This window comes from Notothenia rossii (genome assembly GCF_949606895.1).
Source record: "Notothenia rossii genome assembly, chromosome: 4".
Taxonomy (NCBI): domain Eukaryota; kingdom Metazoa; phylum Chordata; class Actinopteri; order Perciformes; family Nototheniidae; genus Notothenia; species Notothenia rossii.
In genome coordinates, this window is record NC_136902.1 from 68,987,464 (window position 1) to 69,013,104 (window position 25,641).

A 25,641-nucleotide genomic window follows, 5' to 3' on the forward strand; every position below is an offset into this window, starting at 1 on the left:
GATGATTAAATTAGGATTACAAATCGGTAGTGAGAGCTGCTGAATTTCCTCCCGTAGGATGTGATATAAAACAAATCGATTATTTTTGTAGTTGTAAACTCAAGTGGATGAAACTACATTTATTTGTGCTTTCATGTCAATTCGGCGAACATATGATACATTAAATGATCGTGAGGATGATGATTAAAAATCGTTTGTTTGAGCCGGTCTGCATTTCCTGATGAGAAAACAAACCGATGCTTTTTGTTGTAGTAGTACACCAACATGGATTAAACGTGTGGTTTTTTTACCACAATGTTGGGGAATTAATGGATAAAATGCACGGATTATGATTAGTATTATTATTCCCACTCCGATCGGGACACTAGGTCCACCGTTTCCCCGCAGCGAGGCTCCCCCCGTTGACAGTTTACGTGGGCTGGGCTGGGTGCAGTGGCGGACTGGCCATCGGGACGAATCCCGATGGGCCAGTACCGAAGTGGTCCGGTTGGATAAGTCACTAGCACATCCCCCACTCCCCCTGTTGACAATTTACTAGCGGTACCGAAGTGGGCCGGTCGAGAGTCCCGGGATGATTTTTAGTCCCAGTCCACCACTGGCTACATGACCGTATTATCGTCCATATTGACGCACCTAATTCCTAAACTTCTAACAGATATAACATAAACCGATCCTTCAGCCTAATATGAGCTCTGTGAGACTGACCGTTGAGCGGCCCGACCAAGCAAGGAGGCAGAGGCAGAACGTCCAAAAATATAACCCGACGTGGGCATTTATTAAACCAATGTGCACAAAGTTCACAAACAGCCTCAATCCTGCTGCTGTTCACGCGAGCCCAGCCTGCAGCCACCAGGATCTCACACACACTACCACTCTCACAAGAAACAGCACTTAAATACACAGACACTAACAAGACACAGGTGAGGGGGAGCAATTAAACACAGGTGAGGGGGAAGGAGCAAACACAGGGCACCAGGTGAACACAATTGGGTAATCAGCAGGAGGGAACACAGAGACGACCGGAAACAACAGACAAGATGAGGGGTGAACACTTATTTAATTAATGCCATTTAATAAATAGCAGTAACGGCGTCTCGTCGTTACAAGCTCTCAGACACGTTCAAAATTAAATGTCATCGCTGTCTGAGCTGTCTGGAGGGCTGTGCCCGCAATGACACATAATTTGGCGGGACTTGAAGAATCCCCGAGAAGATCCAGAAAATGGTCAAAATTGAAGGGCAGATTAATGGTGATCAAAGTACAAATATCCAAAATCAGTTCAGTAACGGTTTTCAAGGGGACAATATTTATGGGTTTGGATGATGGGGGAAACTCGTGTCACAGGCTCTTTAAGAACCGCTGAATAAAACGCTCAGGTCTGCTCTGATTGGTCATTGTTTTCGGGTCTTCTGTATCTTTGCTCTAGTCTAGGCAATATGTATATAGCACCTCGACTTGTGATTAAAATCAAAAGGACATAGATATCCCACTTTTGATCATGTAGAAAGATAAATACAATGGAGAAGTGTATGCTGCTGGTAAATGTGGTTTTAAAATGTAGAATCCCCCCAGGAAATAGTTACTGGTATCTAATTAAGTATACAATAGTCAGCACATATACAAGAGCTATTAAAAAGTCATGATAGACTACACATTTACAGTATGTTTGTTCTATTAAAATAACAGAATCATACTGCATTTTGCTCAAATGTGTCATCCCTCTAAGAAATACCAAGTCTTAATCCCTAACATGTTGTTACACCACCCCTAACTTCCTTTCTTGCATTGGGAATCAGTGGTGTGAAAGATGTTTCAATAGCATCACCAACAGGCACTTTAATAGTCAAATATACAGTACATAGGCTGTATCTCTGCACCACAGAGACTTTGTTCTGTAACCTCTTCTTTTCATGTATTTTTCAGCCCATATTGAAAGTTTTCTGTCCCTTAAGAATTAGTTCACAGGTTTGGCAACTTCTGAGTTGCTGCCTGCTTCTTCGGCAGCAAGTGTGCAGTTATTAGATAAGGCTTTGTTTCAGGCAGAGGTTGGTGGTGGGAAATGTTCGGTATGCTCCGGGGGTGCGAGGTCCCGTCTGTTGGCACTTCTCCCTCCCCCGCTGGGCGACTGACAGGCGAACATAATAGCAAGCAGGTGGAAGAGGCCTTACCTGAAGGGCTGCTCCCCTATTACAATCCCTCAAAATGGAATCAAAGGGGCCCGCTGCACCCTACTGTTGCATCAAAGCAATCTCCTCGTCTCTCCTTAAGATAGGCGCATGGAGGCATTCCCCTTTGAAGACCTTCTCATCTGAAATCAGCAGTGTCTCACTGACAAGATAAAGTAGCTGGTGTTTTTCACTTGGATGTTAATGTGCAGGCACACACAGCGGAACCGTCTCTACAAAAGAAGAGCATTGTTCCAGTAAGCCTTTGCTTTTGTTGCTTTCTGAGTCGTTTGAGGAGACTTGCAAAAGCGTAGCAATTTAACAAAAGCCCAAGATGAATTCTTTATGGTGCAGATTGTTGCTTATTTAATGGGAAACATTTATGCCGTGTCTCGAGGTTTGAAAAGCTTTTCTGCTCTAATTTGTGTTAAAGCACTTCATTAAAACCTTTAAGATTGTTCGTAGGTGTGAGAGCTCAACAAGAGGCGCTTTCACACCGGAGTACTTTTACCATACTTTTCCCATTTAGTTCCGATAGTGCCTGGAATTTTGCGTTCACACCAACAAGAGAACTTAGTTCAGAGAACCTTTACCCCCATTTTTAGTGCCTGCTAGAGAGGTGGTACTAGCCTGGGGAGAAAAATGTACCAATTTCTGATTGGCTGGGCGAATTGCAAAACCACGGCCCGTAAAACTCTGAAAAGTTTTGTGAAGCCGCCATTGTATTTGCTGGCATTAGCATTATTAGCATTAGCCCTGCGCACCAACGGAGAGAGAATAACTTATGGCAAAAAAAAAAAAAAAATGGGAGCGGTGGAGTGATGAGGAGGTGTCGGCGTTTTTGACGATTTACTCGGAAGGATTCAGATGAAGCTGCTGGGACTCCCAGTAGCTTCTACTGAAGCCAGTCCCCAACTCCGGGGACTTCCGGCCGGGGACTTCGGGTGGCAGTATACGCCGTGAAGTGGTTTGCGGCCTGCCAGTAAACCCAAAGCAGAAGAAGAAGAAGTGGCGTCAGCGGCTTCATTTGCATAATCTTCCCTCAGGGAACTTATTCTGGTGTGAACGCGATCTGTACTTAGTTCCATGGGGGTACTAAGTGCTGGGCACTAAGTGCTGGGCACTAAGTACGGCAAAGTACTTGGTGTGAAAGTGGTTAAGGATTCTGCTTTGTAATTAGTGTTGTGATGAATATGTCAGTCATATACACTGCATGCCTCAGCATGTGCCTACAGACACATGTGTCTACAGACATTTTTGAAATACTTAGTTTTTTATACACGTGCACTCGTGCAGCCAAAATATCTGTCTGTATATTAGATAACATTGTTAAGAAGGAACCATTTCTAAATGTTCTAAGTGTCCCTATCACTCTTGTTTTTTCTCGAGCTTTATGCCCACTCTTTGCTATTACAGTCTTCTTTTGGCATAGAGATTATGTATATTATTTGTTTATCAGTTTTTGTGACAATGCCCTTGCATTTTGGCTTGGATTGTCTTGCTATCCTTGGAGGCATTTTCTCACGTTACAGTGAAAAATGAAGCTATTAAAAGACAAATGGTGTTAATTGGAACACCTTTGTATTTGCATTCCTCAGATAATAAAGTTTTAATGATGTCCTGCCGAGTAAAACAATAACTTGTTTTCTATTGTTTTTAATTATTTAAATACTTTTTAGCTATTATGAATAATACCACATACGAATAAAGTACCACACTGCATTATAACTACTATTTGGTTAAGTACATTTAGAACAAGGCAATGTCTAAATAATTCATTACATGCCAGTATTCCTGCAGAAATGAGAAGACATACTTTGGCTTTATGACACTTAAACCTCAGAACTGCACGTACAAGGCTTGCGGAAGTCAAACTGTGCAAATCTAATTACCTGTGCAGAATGTATGCACGCCCTTAAATAATAATTCATATAACGGCTACTGAAAAAAACTCCAGCTGCTAGCGAGCAAACCACAGACTTTCCTGCAGTGTTGTCTGTGTTTTGTCAGGGGTTGTCAGCAGATGGAATTTGGTAGTATGTGGTTGCCCTGGAGACGAGATAAAGGGTGTACCCAGGGGGATCTGCTGAGCGGTGACTGACAGCCATAGGCCTCACACACCTCACACACTCTGCTCTCTGCAGTCATGTTGGCTGGGTGGTCCGCGCTCTACTCATTGATTAGAACCTGCTTACACCATGCAGAAACTGTTCTCTCTGTCAGCCCTTTGTGCATGGCCACTGCGTCAGGAAAATGACATCCACGGTACAATAACAGATTAGAAGGCACTATTTAAGGTGACGGTATTAATCATTTTTGAGTCAACACTTACAATAGGTTGTGTTCTTTTTGTCTTTTTACCTCTGTTACTCGTGCTGAAATAGCTCTTTCTTGTCTTACTTCATGTAGTAAATAACGTCTTTTAGACCTTATCAGAGTTCTTCCGTTGTATCACTCCCCTGAGCAGAGCAGCTCTTTTCCACCACAGATGCTCAAAGTGAATTTTCAAAATGCTTAACTCTGTCAGAAGAGATGTAGAAAAGTAGGATGAAATATCAGGGGAACCATGAAGGCTCTACTCATACTACTCCCAATAAAGGTGCCTCTTCTATCTCTCTTTTATTCCTTACTTTCTGCTTTTCTTTACAAAGCTTATCTGGCCTGCATCAGTACAACCCTGCTTTGCATCAATATCATCGATGGGGTGTTATTTAATCATCATTGTAACAAACATGGCATGTAACAGCAAGGCAAGTCTGCATAGAGCACCATGAAAGTGAGATATTCTGTTTTTAATGTATTTGTAGACTGACCTTGTCATTCACTGTAATTTGATTAGTGTGTAAAAACTGATAAAACAAACGTTTAATTCAACAGTATACTTGACTATTTGGATGCAGATAGCCAACAGTAGACTTTCACAGTTAAACTGATAAAGCAGCATGGGAGCAGAGGGACTGTCCCTGCATTGTTTCCAACCTGGAATGTGTCACACTGATCATCCCTGTACTGCTTGCCTAAGGTAAAAACATTTAAGCAGTTCATTTATCTTCCTTTACACTCTTTCCTTTTCCATTAGTCTTTGCTGCTTGGTCTTGTGAGCACTTCAACTGAGTTGGTTTATTTGTAACTGCTTTAGCAATATTTTCTGTAGAATCCACTAATGAGCAAAGGGCTAAAATCATTTGTGATGATTACCCACTTCTTAAATAATGCATATACATAGAAAATAAACACAACATTGTTAGGCCAGGTCCTTTTGATGAGCATTGCCCTTATACAAATATGTTAACTATTAAGCACACTGTATGTTCACATTGAGGTATAGTAGAGACACATACCTCAATGTACACACTGCTCCTAACACTAGGATGGGTAAAATGCAGAGAAACCGTTATGTTACTACTACCTGTACTATGTAATGACAATAAAAGTAAAGAAAACGAAAAAAAACAACATACATATACCTAGAAAGCCTCATCATCTACAACTCTGCTCTTCTAGTGTTTGCTATTCCCGACATCATATATCATATCATTTATTCAGAGTAGAGATGTTCAAATAGATGTTCAAATAAGTCAACAGCATCAGTTTTCTATACGTTCCTGCTGAGGACAAATTTAACATATGGACTTCTAAAGTTATTACACTTTCTTTTTAGAAAACATCTTACTGTATACTAGATATATTAAAGATTCACTCACACATGATGCAATGTTTCAAATAGAATTTACATTCCAAAAGGTGTACCCTTAAAGTTCTGTTTTCTCTCTTACTTCAAATATTGAAGTATTTAAATTAGGGCCGAAAAGTTATTGTTAATTTTTTGAAGTTACAATTTGATAATGTTTGATACTGACACCACATGTCACTTTCAATGCTCTTCATCAGTTCCCTTAATATACTGAGTAGGAGGAGTTAGTAGCTAGCCAAAGCTTGTGAGTAATGTAGTATTTGCAGTCACATTTCTGGGCCAGCTGGTGCTCCAGCATCTGTTTCAACCACATCTCCCCTGAGCTTTTGATGCAGCAGTGCTGTCATCCCCAATGGGAGCGGTACCTGTGAAATGCTAATGAAAATCTAAAAAATTATCATAATTTTCCTTTGTTAAAATGATAATGTGCTCAAAATTTACCACCAAGGACAGAAGCAGAGCATACTTATGTTCCATCATGGAGAACGCATTGATGATAGCAAGCAAATCATGTGCAGAGATACCATGATTGTTTTTTATACAGCCTAGAATGCTACACAATCAATAATCAATGTACAATAAAAAATGAATAAATATATTAATACTCATGTTGCACTCAGGCCTCTATTATTGTTTTAGTGCTAAGACCAACGTAATAGATTCTGGGTAACTTACATTATACAAAATGTTCTTTTAACAAAAAGAGACACATTTCAAAACGATAAATGTTGTCTCTGCGAAGCAGCTATTTACGATGTTCCTCATTTACTCATTCAAATTCATTTGATTTAAATCAAAGACTATCTTATTAAACAATAAGTTAACAACAAAATCCTGAAATCCTGAACTTTTAGGGCAATTGGAGATACTCTGTTCCACAGACATACAGTATTCCGCTTCGCGTCGGGCCGAACCACGCCCCTTAGCTGTGATATAATGAGCATATACCACGGCCTGTCGTGAGCTATTGCTTTTATAAAACGGTTACCAAGTGTGGCAATATGAAAGAAAAATACACACTCTAATTTAAATAGTTTTTATTAGTAAATAATGATGTTCAAAATAAAATAGTCCCTCCGTTGCCTTCTGCACAAAACATAGTGCAAGGTGGTTGCTATGCAACAACACTAACAGCAAGCGAACATATTAGACAGAGAGCGTTGATCCATTATTTGGCTGTTTATTTACATTAAAGTGTATGTTGCTGTTTATTGTGCATCCACTGAAAAACTGTCCAGCATCAGTAGCATGGCTTACGTGGTCACTTCACTTGTATAGGTTGAGGTTGTTCGAGGCTGTTGCTTGGCGTGGCGAGAATATTGCTCCACTTTCTCCGGTCCCCGAGATTGGGCTTCCAGTAGCTCTGGAGAGAGCTTTCGCACCTGTGGCCACTAACGGTCATAATTTCTCTGCTTTGTTTCAAGACCCGCATCAGAAAGCTTTTGAATTTTGGTACTTTTCCAGTTGTTCTACCTGCTCTTCACGTAACTCTGCATGTCGTAGTTTAGGTGCTTTTTTTTCTGGAGATAGGCACTGCTCAATCCACTCCTCAATACTATAGTAAGACCCCCCCGGAGGTCGAAGTTAATCTTAAATGTTTCCATTTTATGCTTTGTAAGTTTGTTTCGTAACGGAAGAAATGTAAATATATTTATAAAACGGACAAGTCAAATCAAGCAATTTTGACTTGTCGGGCCGAACCACGATAATGAGCATATACCACGGCCTGTTGTGAGCTATTGCTTAATTATAAAACTGACAAGTCAAATCAAGCAATCTGATTGGTTCTTAGCCGTGATATACTGAGCGTATACCACGGGTAGAATTGTAAGTTACTTTTCACAACAAGTCAGTATCCCTCCGCTTCTGAGAAAAACAGTATACCGTTGTGCTGAAAAGCATTTCAAACTGGAACAAGAAAGCAGCGGAGAAGTAACGGGGCAGAAGCCCTCCTTTTTGACGCAGCGGTCCAGACATAGACATCAGAGGGCAAAACATATTCAGTGTGCAGTTCCTTTGGCATTAGGGCAGGGATATCTAGATACTTTTGAAGGTTTAACATAATAAATTGTGCTACTTTTAAAGCAAGCAACGATGTTTCAAATCTGTAATCAAAGAGGTCCGCAAAAACGCTATCGACCAATCAGATTGCTTGATTTGACTTGTCCGTTTTATAATTGGTAATAAGTAGCAATACTTTGGATTGGATACTGTTAAGATTGATTTATTTCCTTGGTTTTTGGAGGCTGTAAGGAAACAATGCGTTCAGTTGATGGAAACACAGCTTTGTTTTTTTAAGCCAGGCCTGTCCGAACCGCAGAGCTAAAAGATCATCTATTATTGATGGGCTTGCGAGCATATCCAGACAACTGCAGCAAGATATTGATTTTGAAATCAGCAGCTTTTGAGTCAAAGCAGGAATGATGGGCCCACATCAATGGCACAATATATCTGCTGGAAAAGTTCCACTCAGTGGCACTCAGGGCAGACTGAGCAACATTTACAAGTGGTCAGACATGCTCATTCAATACAGTGTAGAAGTCTTTAAGAGCTTTCAACCTGAGGTCTCATCGAGTAAAAGTCTTGTTATTCCATTCCTACCAATAACTACAGAAATACATATATAACAACGCTTACTCTTAGGTAAAGAAAAAAGTTTCTGAGAAATATTGCAGGATTCTTTTTTATCAGGCTTTGCAAGCAATTTATGTTCCTGTGGAGATGAGGGCATTGATTTTTGTGGGGCTTTTAAGGCTGGTTTGTTCTTCGGGAGGCCTGTTAGATAAACTATTGTTGTCACAGTGGGAGCAGTATAGGTTTCAACACAATATCCTTTATGGATTTTCAGTTACCTCAGAGACACAAGTTGTAGTGAAAACTTGTATTCATTGTAATTATTATAGTTGAGAAAGACAATCAATTAAATTAAGTCTTTATCCATTGAAATGTGTGACGTTTGGTTTGTAACTGCTAATGCTTTTATCACAATTTATACTTTTAATGTTCTTGCCGTTATAAATATGATTATGAATTGGATCCTTTGTAGCTTAAGAAAAGTCTTGAATGTAAAATGCCAAGATATAAATGAAATACAGTATATGTGTAACTGTACATGTCTAATGTAGTTACAGCTACAAACCCTGCAAAGCATTACAACTGCAGTACAACCTTAACCTCCATTTCTCATGTGCCATAATTGACAAGACTTCAAGCACGTTTGAGCGTCTGTGCAATGTATATTAGTGTGAGTATTTTCCTACTTTCCTGGCAGCAAGTGTTTTTAAGTTCACAGTTCTTTGAAGTGATGACATAATTGTCGGTGAGAGAAGAAAGAAGGAGAGAAGCAATTAGTGAGTCGCTGTCAACAATGGATACGTGAAAAATGTGTCAAACTGTGTGGGCTGACAACTAGAATGTCAGAGTATTTTAGAATCTCCATTTGTGCCTTTAATTATAAATTCAGCTGAGTTATAACACATGTTAAAAGCCTCCATTACGTGTGCAAGCTTCATCCCACTCGTTGGAGCACTTGTGAGCATAGGTTCCCCCTCAGCAAGAGTAAACTCACAGTGCTAACACGGCAGACCCACCCACTTATCTTTATGTACCTGAGGTATGAAACAAATTGAAATCAGTTGCATTATAGAAGATGAAATAAAAATCGAAGTGATTCATGCACTTGGTCAGCTATTCACGGGTCAACACTGCAGTTTCTTCGCCTCTTGTGTTAAAAAGCATTTTCATTGCTTTTCCTCTCACCGTGATTGCTTTTCCTGTGAATCTAACTGAAATCAGACACCACTTTAAAATAGAAAGATTATACCCATGAATACAGAGTTTTTCATGGACACAATCTTTCTATTTTACTCACTAAGAGAAGGGTTTATTTTCTTTTGTATTGCACTTGTTAGAAACTGTATTACTACCATAACTCAAAATGAATAGCAGTATACGAAGATGTTCAATAACTAAAAAAGATAACCTGCTATTTGCCTGAAAATACAGATGCATTTTGTTGAGCTAATACATGCTGTTACGTCAGGAGAACTGTTAAAACCTAAAAATTAGTTGTTAAGCAATTGCTTTGATGTTGGCTAATTGGGGAGTTTTACGTTTTTGATACTCCATATAAACTTGAAAAATGTTCCCACTGAGTCAATTAAAATGACAACTACGGTATATTAAAAAGAGAAAAGCACATTTGTCGACTGAAAACTGAATAACATCAAAACATTTTTGTCAGAGCAATTACAGTTATGAAGCTGAAAGGAATGGTGCGTGCAGGTCATGGTCCTGATGTTTTTCTTCAGTCTGTTGATGATTTGAGGTGAAATGAAAGGTTTATGTTTGGGTGGCAGGGCTTAGGAAATGAAAAGTCATCTGTTTTTTTATTTTTCATTGACAGTGTTGGGTGAGAGGCTGTTAAAGCATATCTCTTGAATAGACTTGTAGCACTCTGGTTGAATCATCACCAAAATAAATAACAAGCCCTTGTCCCATTCTGCCTCTGATAAGTGAGAGGTTTGCATATAAACTTTATAGGAGAAGTCAACTAAGAATTCCCAAGGATCTTACGACAGGATGAAAGCAGAGAATAAGCTTTGTTGGCAGGAGCTTGGTACACATAAGGACTTGGCTTGGGAACCAGAGGTTATTGGTTCAAGTCCCGGATTTGGTTGTTATTTTTAATAAATACTTGTTCTGACCTACATTTGCATTTTGATCAGTTCATCAACTATAGTGCAATGATTGGTTCCTGATTGCCATTGAAGCTTGGTGAATATGCTTGGACTGATTTGCATCTTCTTCTCCTCAATTATAATTGCTAAGGCTCTTGGGTACTGTAGTATTTAGAGCTATTCAACAAAAAAAATGTTTGGAATGTCGAATAGCTTTATTTAAGTATCTAGTGTTGTTCAAAGTCAACAGTAAATTGCAAATGAACAATTGGAAAATGTTTCTGAGACTTTAGAAATGTTCCACTTGCCTCTCCGGTTAATGTTTGATTAAAGGGGGGAGTCACTGGAAAGCTTTATTACCTAAGTGACACATTTTTCTAAGAATAGTAGAATTCCACTTTATCACACGTAAACTCCTGGAATGCAATAATCATTAATCATTTATATCCAAGAGTGAGAGTATCCAAAGGGGACATTTTTTTTATTTGAACTCTATGTGTGCAATATCACTTTGACACAAAGGTTAGGCATCTCAGTTGGGCTTCATTTCTCTGGACAGATCGCGGTATTATGATCAATTGGCAATTGAAAACATCATCACACATATTGCTTTCACTCACAGAACTGCTAAGCTATAAAGGTCAGTGGGCATGGAATTGGACAGTCAGCAGATAATATAAGTGCATTGGTTTGCTCCACTGCACCCTCAAGGAGTCAAGCAATAGTCATATGCGTAACTATTTTGCTGCTCTAGTTGCACTTGGATATGTTAAGCTCTCTTTATAATTACCCTGCTGCTTTTGTTTCACATATTCATTGATTCATTTATGAACGTTTAATTGTAATGCTCGAAACTTGTGTTTTTACAGATCTCTCTGTTGCTGTCCTGAAGTTCTCCCTGTCCCTGCAAGAGTTCCAGTTTGAGTGCATTGGTGATGCGGAGACAGATGACGAGGTGAACATTGGTGAGTTCATTTTGGCCTGCAGATTTCTCTCTTGCTTTGCCAATTAGCCTGATTGTCACCTCAATCAGAACCTTGTCACACATTTCCCAATGGATTCTGATGGGAGATCCTTGGTTATCATAATGCTGTAGTGCTGTCAATATAAGAGGTGTCTTTTTCCTATATTGCTAAAGTTCTGATGTTATACTACTTGAGCAATGTTATGTCAGTGAAAGGATCCATTGGAAAAAGGAAAAGCTTTCTCAGAGTCATTGGGAGCTTTTCTCAGACAAAATCAAGCATACTCTGCAATTTCTTGGAATGGGATTTGGCTTTGAGTATAGATCTTTAAGTTGTCTGCGATGCATGTCTAATTAATGCTATTGATTTGCTTATGATGCTTTCCCTGTATCGTTTCAAGTCTACAAAGATCAAGCGGACTAATTGTGATCAGTGTCAGAGATTAATGGAGGTGTGAACCTCCTTGCCTCCAACAGGAAAATGAAAACAGCTGCGCATGGGGGCTCTTTGGCTCTAATGGGCAGGACTCCCAGTCTGGCCTCTTTTTCCTCTTCTTTTTTCGCACTGCTCATTATCCGCAGCTTGAGTCCTTTGCTCCGTGGCGCTGGAGAATGCAGAATTACTGTCCATCTGTGAGGGCTAGACTGGATTAGACCTCTCGTACATAAGGCTGTAATGTTCATCTGAATGCGTAATGAAAGTCCGCCTTTCCTTTTTTTTCTCCCAAAGCTAAAGCGGCTATTTGATAGGCAGGGATGCAACGAACACTTCTGCTTGTTGAACATTCCACACCCAACTCCAAGCCTCATTAGCGTCAAGCACGTTTTAATTTATGACAATGCATTCTCTCCCCGGCCTTCAATCAAAAGAAGTGTTGATCTCAGGTTGAACAGTGGTTATTTTAGCTGCCCACTTGTTATGTAGCTGGACCTGCTCAGTATTTACAGTGCAAACCACTGGCACAATAAAAGCCAGTGGCTTGGCCGTGGCTCAATTGAGAGCCATGATCATCTGCTGGGAAGCATTTTATTGACTGTAATGCAGACAGTAGTACATTCACTTGAGTACAGTGGACTATGGATGCAGATTTGGCAGAAATAACAGGACACTGAACATATAATTGATCCATTCAGATTACACTAAACACCATGTCATTTTCTACAACAAAATTCCATTCATCCATAACACACAAACTCAATGCTTTCATCCAAAATAGCACACTGAGTCCAATTATGGGGCAAGCAATTAAGTGTTCAATATTTTCTGAAAGATAAAAGATGTTCTGATACTCTGAGTTACACTACGGTGTTCACCCTCCATCTTGGAGAGAAAAGGCCATTACTATGTGAGCGGAAAAAAATGAAACAGCTTGTTGAAATCAATCTAGTCATCAATGACACTGAGTTTTCTGACTGACATAGCTAGACCCTTGTGTGAATGCCAGCCACGATCTTGATGCAGTATCGGTATAGTTCACTTTGATGCTCCCAACTTCCCTACGACACATCGAGATCCTGTGCGCGATGCCAGACGGGTTCACCTGACCTTTTATTGATTTTACTCGAAGACTTCCTGCAGTGACATTCACATTCCGCGCCAGTTATCCATGAATCAATGGGGCCAAAAGATTGATGTAGCTATAGAAATTTAGATTTTTCCAAAAAGTAACATGCCCTTCTCTCAGAAGGTCAATCCTTTAGTCACTAGCTGTTCAAGTAAGAAGAGGGCGAGATCCAGATTTAAAAATTAAAAAATCAAGCAGCAAGACGCCATTTAAACCATGACATTGGATATAAGAACATTTTGTTATTGTAAGAAAATGTTCTATTAAATATACAGGCAAAAGTGTACAATGTCACACCTTATTTTCCTATAATCCTCCTTATGCGTCTACAATTGAGGAAGTCAATTTAATTTCCTTCAATGATTCATGAGGTCCATTGCTTCTCCTCCATTTACCAATGAATGATATGCAAGCTGTAACCTCAATTTGACTCCTATTTCCTTTCTTCAGAGTCTAATCTTGTCCCATCAACGGCTCCAGCTGTGCCCTTTACCCCCTGAGAGGTTTGTGCTGTTGATAAAGGAGCCAGTGGCGTTAATAGGAGGCCAGCCTGCCTGCAGGATCCCTGGCACAAAATCATTGCTCGCTGGTCTTTTAAAAGCTTTGGTGTGTAAATGGACCAAAGTGTCTTAGATGATGCATGGCTCCCCGTGCCAAGCCGTTGCGGCTGATAATGATGTTACCGTGTTGGCAAGCAGGGCAGCTCGACCGCAGCTAAATGGCTGGACACAGGGTGACACTGGGGCTGACCAACAGAGGCCCAACTGTATCTGTCCCTCTGTTTAATTAAGCTGTGAAGCTACATGGAACAATTCTCTGGCAGATGAGATCCAATGTATTGTGCTGAATTCATCCGAGCCTGCAGAATGCATTATGAGCTATTGAAGTGTAGCCCAGGTGGCGTGAACATATCTCAACCACATAAGTCACTCCTACATTGTGACAGCATATTGTGCAGCCTAACAGGGGAAGCAAATAAAAGGAAGCAATCAGTGGGCTCCATTCAATTGAAGTATTGTTTTTTACTGCAAGTCTTGGGTTTTAAATTGGACAGCTGCATGATTTTATTAGGTTCTAAAATGTGGTGCACTGAAAGCTCTGAAGCTGTATTGCAAATAAACATTTTAGCACCATGCTACACTGCTTGTGGGGTGCCAGGAACATCTGATGTTTAACGACTCAGCCACTGTGTAAAAATATATATTCTTTTATCATCTGAATATAAGAACCCGGTGGGTCACTGGGTCCGTGCGTAATGGTGAACATATTATGCGGGATGTATCATACATACGTTGATGCATTTATTGACCTAACATGCAGTGTTTCACGTTTGATGTGCTGTTGTATTTCTTTGTGTTACAGCCCAGTCTTTCAAAGAGTTCTCCCAGCTGTTGACCACGGTTGAAGAAGAAAGAAGGCGCTTGGTAAGAAAGCAATTTTGTTATTTGATTTTGTATATTATATAAAACAAGGGATGAACACATGCTTGTCTGGCTTTAACACTCTGAGAAACACCGTTTGGACACAAATTGGTTGGTTCTGATGAAGTAGAGACATATTTTTTACTATACCTCCCAATTTTGCCCTGAAACAAATGTATATAAAAAGTGAATTATCAGGCTTTCTCTGTACACCAGTCAGTCAACTTATTCAGCTGTCGAAAAAACAGAAGTGTTCTATTAAAGTTCACCAAGGTTGGAATTACCACAAAACTTTTCAGCGCTACAAAATCGCAGTATTAGGAACTGAGAGAAAGAACAGGTACAGAATATACACATTACAGCGGAACAAGGAATGTCTTGTACTTTATTCATATTGTGATATGCTTTGTATTTATTTCCCTTTATTTCTGTGTACGGTAATTTGGTTTACCGGCTTCATAGCATATCTTTCTTAGCTTTATCACCGTGCTGCTCAGTTTGTGTGAACAATTCTGGCCCTGCACCAGTTACTTTGTAACAGTAGACCTTATATAGGGTGGTACTGAAAGGTGCCTCAAGGCAGGAATTACCTTAGTCCACATGCTTCAGCTGTGCATCTAATTTACCAAGTCTGATATGCAAAAAAGATCAGCTGCAGCCATAGGTTTTGTAACTACCTCAGACATTTTCATTTGCTCTCCGTTTCCCTTGAAGGAGCTGTTTTTTACAGCCGCTATTTTCAGTTTAAGGGGGTGAGTTTTAGATACTGAACATATTTTATTTTTTTATTTATTTCATAGTTTGGGGAGCACAAATAGTGCTTTTTAGGACAAACACATAAAGGACAAACACATAAAGGACAAACACGTGAAGGGCAAACACTCAAAGGACGAACAATCAAAGTTTCAAGATAATTCTTCAGCTCTCACACTCTGTCACGAACGAGCTGAGAACCAAAATGCAACGCACGGGAGACCAGGGAAAGTCGGTAACCAGCTTCATTATAGCTAGTTTCCACAGAAAAGTTCTGGTGTAAGACAAACTGGCAGACAGTAGAAAAAGGGCTGGTCGGGGACAGGCAAGGTCGAAACCGGGAGAGCAAGGATGGAGAGGAGCAATCTGGGAGGTAAGGCTGCAAAGAACTGCATGCTGCGAAGTACGATCTGGCACTGAGGTGAGAGTGAAGGGGGCCTATATACTAGTGGAGCTAATGGGTGTAACAGAGTGTGAGAGAGAAACAGGGTGTGACTACCAGGTGACTAATGACGCATTTCCACTGCAGGGCTTCGCACGGCTTAGTACGGTATAGTTAGGCCTTGGTAGGCCAGACTCACTTTATGCTGCGTTTTCATTACAGTTTAGTAGCTGGGGCAGTAACTATAGTAACGCAGTGTAGGCGGAGCCGTGACGTCATCTTCAATGCGAAACACAGAAAACCAACATCAGCCGTTAGCTGTAGCACTCAGAGCTCACAGCTCCTCATATCTGTTCAGAAACTAGACAAAAGTTAAACAAGTACAAACCACAGACTGTCTGTGTCATGGCGAATACAGTCGCTGGTTTATTTATGTCTGTATAGGCCGTTGTTGTGAGTGTGGACGGTCGGAGCATATACAGCGTTAGCTTAGCCGATCTCCTTTCAGAAAACACGCATTTTAAAAGGTTTTTCGCCTGCCGTCTGTCTGATGACATGTCAAAGCATTCATTCTTAATTTTTACTAACCGGTATCAGTATGTTGTTACTTCGGCATCATTTTGAAACGTGTATTACAATTAAATCGCGGTAAAATATGTTAATTTTGTTGTAGTTGTAGCCCCCTTGCCAGCGATTCTCTCACTAGTTTAGTATATTCAGCCCGGTTCTTGGCCCGGAAAGAACCTGGATCTTGGAGAGCCAGAAAAACTGTGAAAAAGTAACCGTTAGCCGGGACTACCCCTAGTGGAAACGCAACCAAAAACGGGCCGGGTTTGGCACGGCACGCTTGAACCGCGGTCCGCGCTGCAGTGGAAATGTGCCATAAGGTGACTGAGAAATGCTAATGCAGAAAATAGGTGAGTGAGGGAGCAGACTTTGACACTCTGCATCATGTCCATATGGATTAATATAGTGTTCCTCGGTTTTATAGCTTGACAGAAGTAGCTGCTTGAATACAGAATCACTGAATACAAAGCTATAGAGGCTATGCACGTGTTGTCACCATTGGTGCAAGTCACAAAAATCATGTATGGATTGGGAAAGAGTTGATGTGCGATTGACTGTCCTAAAATATTTGACAATTGATGCAATTTGCAGCAAAAACTTAAATCAAGGGGCAGCAAAATGTGGATATACAGGTGTCATATCTGGTTCTAAAATGTAGTTACACATAGAAAACAATAACAAATATATATACTTCGAACGTCAGCCATGTTGCAGAAAGTCGTTTCACCTTCAGTCCAGCTAAAAGGGCGTGTTCTGGTGAGAAACTGATGTCAGTGCAAAACCCTCCATGTAAACATAAGTAATCAAATGTGTGAGACCTATTATGAAGCATTTGGCTCCTGACATTAAAAGTGCAGCTAGATTTTATGATGGAAAGAGTTGCCCTTTGAAGTTATGGGTCACCCCTCTGCAGCCCATGTAGCTTTATTATGGAATAACCTGTAATCTTAATCAATTTGACAAGCATAAAGGCACAGTGCATAAATTCATAAGCATTATAAATGAATGTGGCCTGTAGAGCAATATCTTTTACTTGTATAGTTCTGATCCTTGTCAATTATGTAATTACTACAGATGATACACACTGTCCAACACCAGTGACGAGCTGAACTAGCTGTATTCGGCTACATTAAAAATTAGGCAGAGCTTAAAAATGTCTTCTCTAGGAAGGATAGAAACAGGATGAGACATACTGGCCAATAAACTTGGTGTGCCACAGGGCTGATGGATTCTCACTGTGTGTGGTGCAGACTCTGGCATATGGGGTGAGTCAGTCTTTCTGGTGTGGTGATGGTCATCTGATGGCTGTCAAAGATGAGCATTAAACAATGAGTTACACCGTTTCCATACAACCTCTTTTTATGAGTTAATGTCACAAAGATGAATGCATACAGTGTATATGTATGTGGTCAAAAATATAAATTGGAACACTGTCTTTCAGCTGTTAACAGCATTTGTGTGCACTAATGATAGAAAATACAGATATTAAACAATTGCACATTAGTCTAGGTTTCTTCTTATCACAAAAGGGAACATAAACAAATCAACAAGCAGAGACACGGCTGAACTGATAACAAATACAAAATAGCACCACCACTGAGCGTAGGAAGTAAAGTTTTTATCAAAATGCAAGTTGACAGAAATAAATGTCATAAATCAAACGGCTATGACTAGTCTGAGAGGCTACAGGATGCAGTGTTTTATTTAACTGAAAGATTTGATAAGTAAACTAAGACTATTCATAGCACAAGCGCCCTTCATCATACTGTTTCTCCCTCGTCTTGCTTGAAAGGCCTCCTCTTTGCATCATCTCTTTTCTCTTTACCTGGCAGACTTCTCACTCGTCAGATCACAGGAATATGGAACATGGCTATGATCCCTGCACTTTGAGCTTTTGGTTGATTGTAATGTTGGTGAGACGAAATGTAAAGCTTATTCTCTACTTTCACATATTTGAAATCTCTTGAGATCAAGTGTCAGCAGTGTAACTTATGTCAGTTTTAAACATCCTTTCTTTTAAATCCCACTGAAATGAAAGTAAATAACTTTTTACATGGTTTCCAAGGAGCTTAATATACTTGTGCTTACTTTGAAGTAAGAGCAACTTCTTTCTTTGCTGCTCTTATACATGAACTGTTAGCTGCTAATGACTCACCTCACTTGGGGTCTTATGCTTGGATTGATATTGCTAGGGCTCATTTTCAAGCCTTTTTTATAGAAACAGTCGGTGTATAGCAAGTTCAGTGATTGTTAAATATGCTTGCCAGGACCATGGCTTTCATCAAGCATATCTGTTTCAATATAATTTACAGTTTCACAACAGTGCGATCTCGGCATAAATCGAGCTCCATCATAAATAATTAAAGGAGCTGTTTTATGTAGACAAGGCCAAATACACAGACTCATAAAACTGCATTAATTGTCCATATCCCCACCATAGCCTTTTTCAGCTTCCATCAAACTGGACATTAGGAACTTTCTCCAGATGTCCAGCTTTGTCCTGTTGCTGACTCAAGATGAAAAAAAAGAGTTTAAAAACAAGAAAATGTGCACTACTGCTGATTTAGCTAAGTTAGCCCAACAGCTGAAAATCTTTCGATGATATGGTTTATTATCCAGGTCTGTTATTATTCTTTCAGAATGTCTTTCCCCATGCATGTATGACATTAACTGTAATGGGCTTAAGCTTAGTTCACAGTTTCCTGTGGTAGTTCTTGGAAATGTATTGAACATCAGATTGTAATAATTCAGTAGTTGTAATACATTGGAAAAGCAGCACTTTGTATGCCTCAGGGTTGAATCCATACTGACCCAGAGCATTTACTGGATTCATATTAAAACATACATGTACTTATTGAGTTTACTCATAGACTGCATGGTTTAAGTATGTGCAGGACAATAACAAATACAAGCACTGAGCTATACAAACACAGCAACCTTCATAACTACAGTCCACTCCACATACCTTTTAATGACATATCCAAGAACTGAGATGAACATCTTGTTTAAATCATGCTCATTGAGTAAGATCCCATGATTTATTTCTCTCATCGTATGGATTTAATACGATGTAAATTAATCCCTACATATTCATATACATTTCTAACCTGCACTATTTGGGGATATATCTTTTTTTATTGTATTGCAGCAATCCTTTGCGGCTTTAAGCATTCATTTTTTAGTTGTATGCCCATTTAATGTTAGCATTTTGGGGCACATTTGAGGTTGTTATCATATATTGTTTTACTTTTCTAGCTCCATATGTGACACTAAGGATGTGTTAGAGTAAGTTCCAAGTAAAAAATGGCCCCAAGTGTAACCAGCAGCAACTCGGAAGGGTTGGTAAATTCTCTCATAAAGTAAATAATGTTCGGTTTGTCTTTTAATTATGCCCTTTTGTAAAATAAATGCAAATCGGAGTGCATTAGTTCTCATAAAGTAGTCATAAACCCATTGTGAGCATATTCTGCTACACTGTCATTAAAACCTGGTTGCACCACATAAAAACGAGACCTATGCCGGGATAATAGCCCATAATGGCCCATAATATACTATCAAAAATAGAACTGATATATTGCTCTACAGCTGTTAAATAATACATTTTTACTATAAAAGATATGTTGATGGCAACAAACGAATCGTTTACACCCCATGAGGAATAAAATAATATAGAACGATGTTTGAAAATAACTTTCTCTTTCATGACTTGCAATTATGTGTTTCACTAACAGCCCACCATGCCAACACTAGTCATTACATTAGATACAAAATACAGTTAAGCTCACAACAAAGAAAAGGGAAGTTACACAGGAACATTTATGGTGACAAGTATATTGTTTTTTTTTACCATTTGACGTTTATTTAATTGTAAGTCTACAGTGAATTTCATTTTCCCTCCTGTGTATGCTGGTTTCTGACAGCTGTCAGAGTAGCATATTATGGCATTTCCAAACTGCAGACTTTGTGTACTGAGCTACAGTGATACAAAATCAGAAATGACAGCATTCTAACAATAATGTAGAGCTGAGGTACGTGTGATTGTCAGGGAGGGAGGTGTCAAGCTAATACACTCAGCTGTCTGTCAGAAGCTCAAATATTGTTCAGTCTCACGTAGAAAAGACGGAAAGCTTTTTTCTTCACTTTACACTGAATATTTAGATAAATTGTTAACTGTCACACTCCTCTGTTTTTTCTCTGGTCAGCTTTCCTTTTAATGCCAAAGGGAACGGTGTGTAGCTTTACCTGGCACTTCTGGACATGCAAATGTCCAGGGTGCTAGTGCTGGCTATTGATGCCATACTCGGGCTCGGAGACCACAAGCAATTAAAGACTGTACATTATTTTATCTCGATGCCGTGTTGTCTTAAATGTTTGCTTAAATTAGAAGTGCAACCTGACGAACAAGCTATTAGCTTTCCACAGGCATTGCACTTTGCCTTGCCTTTCTCTTTTTGTGTGTAGTGGAGCCACACTTTTGAGTGTTTACCGCAATCCATATTTGGTGTTATGAGGTGACTGAGCCCGAGCCCCACATGCTGTTGGGTATCTAAACAAATCAAATCCCACGCTGCTGTTCCGTTGACGCGTGACGTTGTCACTTTCTACAGGTCCTTACAGATAGCTACGTAGCCTTAGCCTACGTCCGTGCAGATATGTAGGCTTTCTTTGCAATACTAAAGGGTTAGTCTACCGAGTTTCGGTTCCCAACCCCTATGTTATTGTTAACTGTTATTGTTATTTTATAGATATATATAAATTCTAGCGAGAACATGACGCCCGTATTCAAGATGGCGCTGCAGACGTAAACAACAACGCAACGTCAGAGCTCCGTAAAAACAAAGCTCTCTATGCTGTCTGACCGTCTATTTGACACAAATTTCATATTTTTTTAGTTATGCAGTTTTTTACGAACAGAAATATTGTTTCCTGGCATCACTTTAAAATGTTAAAGTAAGACGGCATTTTGGAAAGAGGGCGCAGCGCCCATGTTACCCGGTTTATACAAAACCCTGCTCTCTGTTAAGCCAACAGACCCCATTGACAGAAACAGTAATTTATCACTTTGTTCAAACTCGATGGAAACTAAATAAATCCAATCTTACAACATTTAGAAAAGCAAACCTCGTCTATTGGCAATGAGAAAACAATCTCTTGCCTATCGTTCTCACGTTTCCCTGTGTTTGAAAAACCCACATATACATCCTATATTCTGTGGAGAAAGGGTAATAGGGTGAGCATCTGGTTCGGGGAGAATGGCAGGATAATAAAGATTACCAGAAGGTTTTATTCTCGTTCTTTTTTTATTTGAAATTAAAACTCAATTAACACATCCTAAATCAACACATGTTCAGCCGATGTATGAAATCTATCTTAACGAGGGAATTATACAACCGCATAACATGAAATACTATGGAGTACATGAGTTGAGACTTGACTTTCTGCTTTATTTAAGCTGCATTGTCTCCCAGATGTTGTTTCTATGTTTTCGGTTTGTAACTGCTAATATATAACTGAAGCCAGCTGAGGCAGTGGAAGCTGCACATAGTTAAAAAAATCAAGTTGTCAGGCTCACACAGATAGACTATTAACTGTCAGCAGCGAATTCTAAAATGAACGCCAGATTCCCCCTCGCTCCCATTTCACATCTGGATTGAATCTAGGACCTAAAAATAGAAGGACACAAACTGATAAGAGTCACTGAAGCCCATACATGTCAGAGCAGACTGAGAGGAAACCTGTATTTTTCAGATGGAGCCTCCTGACCTCTGTGGAATTTTAACTAGCATACAGAGTATCTAAGGTGCCTCTGCTGCATGGGATGGATTCCTACCAGTAACCCAATTTCTGTTGGCCTTGTCAAGCATGAAGCCTTTGTTGTCTGTCCGGCTTGGCGGGTGGTCAGGCCTAAAATCTTTTGCTTGTGCACTTTGTGATTGGCTTAGCATCTCCCCAAGTGTGCTATTCCTCAGGAAGACATATCCAATTCTATCTTACAAAAAAAAGAAGATTCTGCTATAATTCCCCTGCTGATAATCCTTTCAGCTGCATAAAAAGAGTGAAAGTGATTCAAGTTCTGCATGGCTTGAACAGGTTCAGCCCTGCTGAGCGTGGAGGGCATTTAGGAGTGGAAGGGCAGTGCCCTGGTGTCGAGGCTTTCAGTGTGATGGTCCTATCCCCCCGGGAGGGAGCCTTTTATGGCTGTGGTGGAAAACAGATGTTGTTTTCATGGTGTTGCTGTTGTTGTTTTTTATTGAACGAGATAACAATTAGGGATAGCATTTTTACATCCCAACTCATACAATATTATTTGAAATACAGTATGAGCAATGACATTTAATTGCATTTTAATTTGAATGAAATGTATTTTAAAGGTCCCCTATTATACTGTTTTTCATCAATATATTATAGATCTCAGGTATATAGAAAGCATGTCTGTGAAGTATTTGCCTCAAAATACCAAACAGATTGTGCATTGCAGCATCCCATAATCCCCCTCTGTTTCAGCCCGGTTTCAAAAGTGCTGATTCTCTGTCTTTTACTTTAGATCAGTGGTCACCAACCAGTGTGGTGCGGGTAGATCGCGCACCATTCAAAAAAGTAACAAAAGACTGAAAAGTAAAAGAGTTAAATAATCATATTTTTTTTAAATAAAGTTTTTAGATGTAAGCCTATCATCCACCACCCCGTTAGCAGGTGCCACTTGATTGACGTATCTTTGAGACATTCCTTGTCGCTCCCGAAAATAATAGACTGACTTCAAGTGATGCGTCATTCGCATCAACCACGTCTGCCCGCGTCTTTGCATTGACTTTACATGTAATCGCACGGATAAAGAATGTTGTTTGAATTTGTTAGAATTGTGTTAAAAATAACTATGTTAATATTTAACATGTTGCACTTGCATGAAGCTTCAGTGGATAAGCCTCAGAGTTAAAATGGCACTTTATGTTATCTGCTCACTGGAAAATGTAATTTTTTCTTTGTTGTTGTTGCTGTCAACAAAATAATGTATTCATTCACTCAAACAAATGGAAAATAAGCTACATACATTTATATTTAGGATTGTAATAAAGGAATGAATGGAACTTAAAATGATATGTATGATGTAAATATATATATTTATCCTTTTTGACATGTTAGTTATGTTGTGTTCTTGTATTAATCATATTGGAAGTTGCACCAAATGATTTGATGTAATTCAGATGCAATTAGCCTACATAAAAGGCCTCAAATTGGAAGTACTGTCTGGGCTGTCTTTTTCACTCAATTGCAATAGGTAGATCTCGCCTTACACCAAGGCCGAGGTCGGGGATCTTGGGCTTGAAAAGGTTGGTGACCACTGCTTTAGATGAAAATGAGGAGCCACTCCCCAAGCCCCTCTGCAAGATATTTGGTTTAAAAAAAACACGATGGTGCTCTAGGAGGAGATTTGTGTGATAAGGTGGGGGATGATACCCTGGTTATTGGCTAATGGTTACACAAGCCAAAAAATCGTTATGACATCACAAAGTGGCCAAAATCTGATCAGCTCATTTTCAGACAGGTTTTTATATATATCTATATATATATACATATATATATCAGGACAGAAACTGAGCAAATATTTTTTCCTGAAACTTTCAGAATCTCTTTACACAGAGGGGACACGTGTGTAGTACATGAAAAAGTGGATTTTGCACAATAGGTGACCTTTAGCTGTGAATAATTATAAATATAGAAATACACATAATATTAAGGAAAATTGTCAGAAATTGTGTGTTTAGTGTCAGGTAGTGTATTTTTAAATGGTCAGTGTGGACCTTATATATATATATATATATATTATATATCTCCTCTTGTTAAAAAGAAATAGCTCAAACTTCCTCCCTCTATTCATTTCTTAATAGAGAGAGGAACAGTTATATTATTTAAAAGATTACTTATTCAAAATCATTCAAATCTAATTTTAATTGTAGAGCCCAATATCACAAAATACACATTTGTCTTTGAGGAGGCTTTGCGGTGCATACAGCATATGACACCCTCTATCCATAGACATATCAAAAATGGACCGCTGCCTCCTAAATGGAAAGTGGGCGTCAGGCATTACCACGGCAACAGGCGCGGCCATGACCCATGATCCAGAAGTAACCTTTAATGCTAGCGATCTGCCAGGTAAAAGACACAAAAACTACTGGACTGACACCCTGGATGCTCAGCTAGTAATGCATTTTTGGGACAAGAAATCACGCAGAGAGCGAAAAAGAGGAGTAAGAGAAGAGAGATACAAATTGGAAGTCCCCAGATAATCTAAGCCTATAACTAGAGGCTGGTTCAAGGCAAGCCTGAGCCAGCTCTAACTACAAGCTTTGACAAAAAGGAAAGTCTTAAACCTACTCTTAATGGGGAGCTTAATAGCTATTTAGATTACATTTAGACATATTTTTTCATCTCATTAGTTTTTAGTTAGTTTATTTGAAAATAAGCATGAATAATATCTTTTGTTTAGAGTTATCTCCCAAAACGTGGACAATATCAACAAGCTCTAGCACCCTCTCAGTAATATGTGCAAAATACAACTTTTCATTTCCCTTTTCCTGTTCCTCTATGCGATAAACAGCAAACACTCTTAAATTCCCATAAGTGCTGATTTGCTGCACCGCTTTGCATTTATGTTTAAAAGTTTTCCTTTGGTTTATATTTTCTTCGACAGCCTTTTATAAATGTTTAATTATACATCATTTGTATATGCCACTGAAATGGTATAAAGTGTGTCTCTGTCTGCGGCGAGGCGTTCGCTGCTGCTGGTTCTCAGGATTTAACAGTACAGTAACTGGGCTCTGTGGGTAACATGTGTGCAGGCCTGTGAACTGAGGAATCTCCCGCTGACCCTGAAACAACAGTGTGAATAAAGGCGGCCTTTGTTACCAGCAACCTCCATGGTGGCTTGTTTAATGAAAGTCAGACAAGTATTTGAAACGGACAGTATCAATTCCTTTGTGCTATCCACCACATAGCTAAAATGAAACTCAGTTAGTTCGAGCCAAGATATCAGTGTGTAAATCATTATGGTCCACACACATAGATGCACTAGAAGTCAAAAACGTCCCCAGAATCAGCTTTTTCTTCCACTGACAGTATACTTTAAAGGTCCCATGTCATGGCCGTTTCTACTGATCATAATTCCATTGTTGAGGTCTACTAGAATAGATTTATATTGTGCAATTTTCCAAACTCACATTGGTTTCTCATACAGGATCTCTGTATAGTATGTGTATTCACTCTCTGTCCTAAACGGCTTGTTGGAGCTCCTGCCCCCCCTCCCTGTGAGCCCAGTGGCTGCCTACGAGACAGCGAGACACAGCGAAACCCAGCCCGAAACCAGCGCGAGCACACACACACACACACACACACCCGCTGCCTGGCTGTAAGTCTGTGTGTGTGCTCACACACAGACTTACAGCCTTGCCGC

At 39.6% G+C, this 25,641-nt stretch overlaps 1 protein-coding gene across 4 annotated transcripts in view; it reads left to right on the forward strand.

Annotated features, from left to right (window-relative positions):
• The window catches only part of arhgap42b (Rho GTPase activating protein 42b), a 69,732-nt gene that overhangs the window by 7,932 nt on the left and 36,159 nt on the right, over nt 1-25,641 (forward strand). For all 4 annotated transcript variants that reach the window (XM_079675599.1, XM_079675600.1, XM_079675602.1 and 1 more), the window contains exons 2-3: nt 11,408-11,503; nt 14,430-14,491. In XM_079675599.1, the coding sequence (XP_079531725.1) occupies nt 11,408-11,503; nt 14,430-14,491 (158 nt within the window). The remainder of the gene's footprint in view (nt 1-11,407; nt 11,504-14,429; nt 14,492-25,641) is intronic.